The following is a 7514-nucleotide window of genomic DNA, read 5'->3' as shown; positions in this document are numbered from 1 at the left end:
CAGGGCCGCCCCCCCCCCCGGCCTTGGGGTTTGAGAACAGCCCCAAGTACGGTACCCCCGCGAGGGGACAGCCACGAGGACCGCGGGGACCTCCACACCCTCCAGATCTCCTCTGTCGGGACCCGTGGGTGCCCCTGGATGGGAGGGGGGGCGGCGAGGCGTCGGCTGGGGCTGAAGGTCCCACTGGCTCCCCCCCACCCCCCCACCCCCGTGCCGGGGAGGGGAGGCGAGGGAGGGGAGGGCCGCCGCGCTGTGTGGCTGGGAGCTGGGCCCTCGGTGGCTGCTCTGGGGCCACCCAGGGGCTGTCCGCCAGGCTCAGAGCACGGGCCCGGGAGGGCTCTGGCTCCCACCGGGGGCCTTGGGTCCCGGGCGCCGCCCTGACGCTCAGCCCGGTGCTCTTCCCGCCCGCTCCGCTCCCGGCGGGAGCCCCCGCCCCACGCCGCGCCGCCTCCGCTGGCCCGAGCTGGCCTCTGGTCCCCGCAGACAGCCAGCGCCCACGCTGTCGGGCCGAGAGACGCCAGGCCACCCGGCCACGCGCCCCAGGGGGGCACGGGTTCCGGGGTGATCCCTGGGGGGAGGGGCGGGGGAGCTGAGACCCCGGGGGAGGAGGAGGGACCGTCTCCGGTACAGTGGAGGGCTGGGGCGGGCCTGCCCGGCAGAGTTCTGCGGCCGGGGCAGCCGTGTGGGCAGAGCCCGGGCCCGGAGCCCACCCCTCTGTGCCCGGCTCCTCCAGGACCTCAGCTGCTTCTGTCTTCATAGGCTCTGCCATAGCAAGCCCCCAGGCCGCCCCGCCTGTACCCCTAGCTGTGCCCTCAAAGGTGCCTGGGCCCCCCAGGTTGGGAGGCCGAAAATGAGCAAGCCGAGAGGAGCCCCCCCCCCGGGCTCTGGGCCCCCTGCTGTCCACCTGTGAACCCCACTGCATGGCAGCAGCCCCCCCCCCCCCCGCCACCGGCTCAGGGCCCCTGGGACGCCGCTCCTTCCCCACTCGGCTCCTCCCTGCCCCCACAGGCTTCTCCCTGAAGCAGGGGAGCACCGAGGCAGAGGGAGGAGCCGGGGCCTGCCGGGGCCTCCACCCCACCCCCCTCCGTCCCCCACTTACCTCCAGAGCCAGGCCTTGCCCTTCCCTGAGGGCCCTGGGTCCCTGGCCTCCCGCCTGGTCCCTGCCTGAGTCCCTCCAGGCCCGGTGAGAGAGCCGTGCCTGCCGGGCAGCAGGCAGTGCCCCGGGAGGCTGGAGGCCCGAGGTGCGGTGGCCCCAGCACAGCCCCCGCCTGCTCGTCCACTCCTCCTGCCACGGGGGCTGCGGGGAGGAAGGCCACGAGGGAGGGGAGGCCAGCCCAGCCTTGTCTGCGGCACAGAGGGCACAGCACGGAGCCGTGGCCGCCCACTGTCCCTCACTGGGCACCAGATAGCCCGTGGGGCCTCGGGGAGGAAGGAGAGGGAAGAGGGGCAGGGAGGAGGGGGAGGGAAGAGGGGAAGGGAGGAGGGGGAGGGGAGGGAGGAGGGGAGGGAGTCCCCCCCTTCACACTCAGGCGCAGACACACCGGAGCTGCCACTGGCACCCCTTACTCTCAAGGGACACAGTCAGGCCTGGAAAGGGTCCCTCCTGCTGAGGGGCACCCCATTCTCCCCACACCGCCATTTGGAGAGACCCCCAACCAAGCTCTGGGGGCCTCTGGGGTGTCTCACAGCTGGGCTGGCGTGACCCAAGGTCCTAAAAGGGAGCCCTTGGGGGGCCGCTGGAGGGGCACCACCACCCCCCGGGCCTCCCCCAGCTCAGAGGCCGTAACCCTGGGGGCTCAGTGCTCACCCGAAGCCGAGGCGGTGACCCCGAGATCTATGCCCTCCCCGAGCTTCACCAATTAATTCTCCTAATGAGCACAATCAAAGCGCTTAGAGCCGCTCAGCCCGCCGCGGGACAGGACGCGGATCCCCCGGGCGCCGCGGTGACCCCGGCTGCCTCCCCGGCCCGGCCCTCCTCCTTCCCCGAGGGCGGGAGGGCGGGAGGGAGCGGGGTGGAGGGGGCTCCTCTGTGGGCTCTGAGCTTGCCTGTGGAGGGGAGCGCGGGGCAGGGTCTCGGCGCCCCCGTGGGGCCGCGAAGGCCCCTCCTCTCCTCCGGGGCCGGGGCGGCTCTGGCTTTGTGCACACGGCCTCGTTCTTGTCGAAGGCTGTGAGATAAGGTCCGATTCTATCCTGTTCTCTTTTATCCGAGGGAAGGAAGGCGCGGGGCTGCCCGGCAGCCGTCAGGAGCGTAGACTCCAGAGCAGGAAGCTGGGCTCAAGTACCGGCCCACCGGGGCGAGGGGACAAGTGACCGGGCTAGGCGGGCAGCTGGGCTGAGGAAGCGGCGAGAAGCAGCCTAGGCTACCCGGCCGCCCCTGCTCCCACAGCCCGGAGCCCGCTTTCCACCCGGCAGAGACGCTGTGGCCGGCACCACGCTGTTCCCGGACGGACGGTTCCGCAGCTTCCATCCTAGGCTGACTTGTCCCCACCCCAGCCCAGGGCCGCGCGGGGCGGGGCGGGGCGGGGCGGGGCGGGGCGTGCTGCGGTTTCTTGGCTTGCGGCATCACCATGGTTACGCCTCTGGGCTGGCCCCGGGTGTCCTCGACCCTCCTTGCCCGTTCCTGAACACCTCTCCTTCCGTGAGAACAAGTGAACAGTCAGATCCTGAGGATGCTCTGCATGTCCTCCCCACCGCCGCCCCTCGGGGAGGAGCCGGGCCTGGAGCACGTCGGCCAGTGCTCCCCCACTCAGCCCCGCACGGAGCCCGCTGGACTCTTGCCTGCTGACTGGAGAAGGGGCTGCTGGGCCTCGGGAACCGGGCCACAGGGGAAATCCCACGGTCCCCCGACCCGGGGAGGTGGCCGGCCTGGGGAGGATGTGTCTCCAGCGCTGCCCCCCGACTCCCACCCCTGGCTCTTGGTTTGTGCAGGCCCCGGGCTTGGCCACTCTATTCGCAGAGCTTGTACCTGTCGAATACCGCTTGACTTGATTCCTCCTGCGATTCCACACACGCGACCATGCCAACTGCGAGCCCGGCCCCGTGCCTGCCTTTCCGTTCTGTCGCTCTTGTTTCCGCTGCGGTGCCTGCTCCCTGGGAAACAGAGGAGGCGGCCAGGGAAGCAGCCCTGGTCCCCCACAAGAGTTCTCCTCAGCAGGGGAAGAATCGGGCGGGCCTGAACCCCACCGGGGCCTCTGGGAAGCGCTTGCGTCAGGGCTGGCGGCTTCCTGGCTGGGACGTCCAGGATTCTGTGCCGCCCTGTGGCTGGTCAGGGTGCTCAGGGAGGTGAAACTGCCCGGCCTGAACTGACGTACCAGGACTGAGCCACGTCCAGCCATGGGGTCCTGGGCTGCCCTGGCGGGAACCGGAGCCTCGGTGCGTGGGCTGCGGAAGGGGGCAGCGGGGGTGGGGGATGGGGAGAGGGGTGGAGTGCCCTGGACGGCAGGTCCACACGTTGAACTCCACGGCTTGTTCTGAAGGTGCCAGGGAGGTGGGCACCTTCCTCTACGCCACAAAAGCGCTGACTTCCTGTGGACACAGCCATTTCACAGACGTCAGAACGCTGGCAGGTGAGATCTCAGGGTCCCGGGCTGCTCCTGGGGTCACGTGGGGAGGAACAAGAAGGGGAGCGGGAGGCGGGGGCCCCAGAGCCCGGCTGCAGGGCCAGAGCCATATTGTGGCGGCCCTGGTTCACCCCCGGGAGGCCCCCCTCCCCCCCCACCTGCCCCACAAGCTCTCTGTGACCTGCGCTGGCCCTCGCCAGCCCCTCCTCCAATGGGCACGTTCCCGAGAGGCCCTGGAGCCCCGGCCCCCGCCCTGCACAATACACAGTCACATGGGGGGCGGGGGGGGGTGTGCTGAGGGAGCCAGGCCAAGCTCCGAGGTCTGTGGAGGCCTTCGCAGCCGCGGCTCAACAACTGTGAGCGCAGCACAGGAAAGGAGAGCCGGGAGCGTGCAGGGGGGAAGGGCAGCGGCCCTCGCCCGCCCCGTCACACCCGGCACTCCCTCGTCCCGTGCCCCCCCGAAGCACGTGAGCTCTGCGCCCACCCCTGGGTCCTACCAAGGCTGGACTGTGAGGCCGGGGGAGAAAACCGGCCTTACACAGGGGATGGGGCGCCGCCGGCCGCACAGCTGGGTGGTCTCTCGGGGCTGTGCCGTCCAAAGAGGCTTTCCACAAGAAAGGGGCAAACCCCAGAAAACACAGCCCCAGCCCATGAGCACGCGGCCCCCCCCACCCGCCGGTGTCCCCCCCACCCCGGCCCCGTGGGCTCCTGGCTAAGGAAAACACCAGCCACGCTGATGCAACTAGGAAAATATTATTTTTCAAATGCTGCCAGATGCCCTGTGGTCTGACAGACAAGGGAAGGGCGGGGTGCCTGCCACTGGCAGCCACGCGCGGACCCCCAGGGCGGGGGCACCCACACCTGCCCGCCTGCTGCTTGCGTGAGGCTCGGGGCTCAGGACGGTCCGTGGGGCTCAAGGGAAGCGCACCCTTCCCGACTGGAGCGAGGAGGGCTTCGTAGCCCGCTCTGGATCCGGTGTCCGGATGAGTGGCCTTCGGCCTGGACGCCAGCGCCACGTAGGAAGCTGTCCGGTCACACATCTGTGCACCTGCCTGAGACAGTCACGCTCCCTGCCCTCCTCTGCCCTCCTGCCCGTCGCGAAGCCTATGACCTACAGGAGAGGCCTGCACAGGATAGAGAATGCCCTGCCCTCCATTCCCCCTTGGAGCGGCTTGGGGGGGGGGGGCAGGAGGTAGGGGAAGAAAACAAGCTTCCCTCTCCGGCTTTCTGTTTCCAGAGGGGCTGGGCAGGGGCATTGCTCAGCTGGGCTGGTCAGGCTGGGTCTGAGGGGTTAAGGGGATGGGGTGTTGGTGGCCAGGGGCTGCCACGGGCCTGGGAGCCTGCCCCGGATGGCGCTGTGGTAACACACGTGGAGATGGAGGCAGGAAAGATCAGAAGCTAAAAGGCAGTTGTTGGCTGCGAAGGGCTGCAAGCCACCAGGAGCCTCCCGAGGGGCCTGGGCCGCCCAGCCAACCCTGCTCTGACACCGGCAGGCGCCTGTGATCCAGCGACGGGAGCAGGGGTTTCTGCACGCCCGGAGTCCGGTGGCAAGGCCGGGCAGCTTGGAGTGCCAGACGCTGGGCAGCACCCCACCCAGGGGGGTACAGGCCAGGCCCAGCCCCCCGGGGGGCAGTGGAGGTCTGAGAGGAGGCCTCGGGGCTGACACGCCTGTTCTCCATCCGAAAGGAAGGCTGTGCAACCCGCCTTGGCCCAGACGGGGTGTCCCGGGGCCCCTGGCTCAGCTGACAGCGAGGGCTCCCACCTTCCGAAGCTCGGCCGGCTGGGAAGCGGGCCTGGGCGAGAGCCCCGCCCCCCCACCGCCCCCCACCTGCTCAGGTGTCCCGCCCCACCGGGCCCCACAATCAGAACAGGCCCGCCCCCCGACCGGACGGACGCCGGAGTCGCGAGGCCCCGCCCCTCCCTCCAGGCCCCCGCCCCACCCCGATGCCCCAGAGCCCTCGAGGCCCCGCCCCCGCGCCCGGCCCCCGCCCCCGATCCCCGCGCCCCGCCCCCCCAGAGCCCCGCCCCCCAGAGCCCCGCCCCCCCAGAGCCCCGCCCCCGGGGGTCGCGGAGGCCGGGCTGCGCGCGTCCGGCGGGGGCGCGGAGGCTGAGCGGGCGCCGCGTGTGCCCGCAGGCGGCCCTGCGGCGGAGACGGCGGCGGCGGCGGCGGTGGCGGCCTCGCGCTCCCGGACACCGGCCTCCGTCGGCCCCGAGATGAACGAGCTGGACACCGGGGTGCTGCCGCTGCCCCCGCGGTACCGCTTGCGGGACTTGTTCCTGGGCGAGCAGCCCTTTCCGAACGACGACAGGTGGGCCGGCGGGCCGGGCCGGGGCGGGGGGGGGGGGTGGGGGGGAGGGGGCGGGGAGGGTGGGGGGGAGGGGGCGGCGGGGGCCGGGGGGGGCGGCGGGGGCCGGGGGCGCGGCGGGGGCCGGGGGGGGAGGGGGCGGCCGGGGTGGGAGGGGGGGCCGACGGGAGCCCGCGGGAGCCCGGGGGAGGGGGGGGGGGGGGGAGACCCGGCCAGCCGCCGGAGCTGTCCGCGGTGCTGAGCCGGGCGCGCCGCCGCGGCGCCCCTTCAACTTTCCGGGCTGCCGGGCTCCCGAAGTTTCGGGTCCCGGCGCTGGGGCCTCCCCGAGGCCGACCGGGGCCCGGGTCTCCCGGCGAGCCCTGCGGACCGGGGGGCGGCGGCCGGGGCCGGGAGCGCCGGGCGGGGAGCCCCGCGGCCCATGCCCTCCGGGCCCCGGGCGGCCCGTGGCGGGTCCTTGACGCTGGACCGGGCCGCGTCCTCCGGGCCGCGCCGGCCGGGCTCCCGCGCGCCCCGCGTCCCTCGCGGCCAACTCGCCCGGGGCCGGAGGGCGCGCGGAGGGCGGGCGGAGGGCGCGCGGAGGGCGGGCGGAGGGCGCGCGGAGGGCGGGCGGGGGCTCGCCGGGGGCGGCGGGAGGCCCGGCCGCGGGGTGGCCGTCTCTGCCTCTCCCCCCCCCCGAGTCGCCGAGGCAGGGAAACACCGGCCTCTGCCTCCGCCCGGCTCCCGGGAGGCGAAGGGCGTCCTTGCCCGCCAGCCAAGGGCTCGGCTGAAGCTGCGAGCGCCGGCACCCGGCGTCCTCCCCGGGGCTGCACTGTCTGCGGGGCGCGCACACGCGTGCACACACACACAGGCACGCACGCACCGGCGCACGGGCCACACGCACACCTGGGCCGGGGCTGCCAGGTCGTGGGAGGCTGCCGGGGTCAGCCCCAGCCCACCGCCGGAACCACTGCCGGGAACCGGCCCGTGCGCCGGGGGGGGCTGTGTGTTCTGAACCACTGTCCCCGGGAGCAGCCATCTCGAAATGGGTTTTGCCGGTGGGAAGTGGAACGGCTGCCAGGCCGCCCGTGGCGTCTCATTGTACTTGCCAAGTACAGCCGGGGGGCGGGGAGGGCGGCATTGATTCCAAAGTCTTCACCCAATGAGAACCAAGGAGCATGACTCCTGCAGAGACGCCTTTTAAACTTGGTGATCTTTTGTCTATTGAACTAAGCGCTATCCTAATAAATAAAGCCACCTGTGGTGAAGATGTCAGCAGCTCTGCTGGGGCCAAGGCCGGGATGGGACTGGTTGCCCCCCCTCCGGCTGGAGTCTGTGGCTGGGAGCTCTCTACCCTCCCTCCCTGGGTGCACAAAAGTCAGGGCTGGGCATCCAAGATCCCACGCGTGTGCCGACAAACCGGCTCCCCGAGCGCCTGCTCGGCCAGGACTTGGTTAATTCCAGAAAACAGCAGCCTTGGGAGATTGTTCCAGTGGAGGTAGAAAATAGCATGTCACCCCAGGGCTGCCTGTGGCCTTCAGATGACTGAGCAAACGCAGTCACTGTGGACATGAGGTCGGAATGCCCCAAGCCTTCATTCCCAGAAGCTGATGGCAAGGGTTCACGGCCAGCCATAGGGGGCCCGGCAGCTGGGTGGTGAAAAGGGGCCCCC

The 7514-nt window shown here is 71.8% G+C and overlaps 1 protein-coding gene across 5 annotated transcripts in view; it reads left to right on the top strand.

Moving 5' to 3' along the window:
* The first annotated feature begins 5671 nt into the window (after window positions 1–5671).
* Kcnt1 (potassium sodium-activated channel subfamily T member 1) overlaps window positions 5672–7514 on the top strand; it is a 43090-nt gene continuing 41247 nt past the window's right edge. For all 5 annotated transcript variants that reach the window (XM_048346165.1, XM_048346138.1, XM_048346128.1 and 2 more), the window contains exon 1: window positions 5672–5869. In XM_048346165.1, coding sequence (XP_048202122.1) covers window positions 5775–5869 — 95 coding nt within the window. In that variant the 5' untranslated portion in view covers window positions 5672–5774. The remainder of the gene's footprint in view (window positions 5870–7514) is intronic.

The sequence above is a fragment of the Perognathus longimembris genome, chromosome 1, assembly GCF_023159225.1.
Source record: "Perognathus longimembris pacificus isolate PPM17 chromosome 1, ASM2315922v1, whole genome shotgun sequence".
NCBI lineage: Eukaryota > Metazoa > Chordata > Mammalia > Rodentia > Heteromyidae > Perognathus > Perognathus longimembris.
Note: the sequence above shows the minus strand (reverse complement) of the source record. Positions and strands in the feature narration are given on the sequence as shown.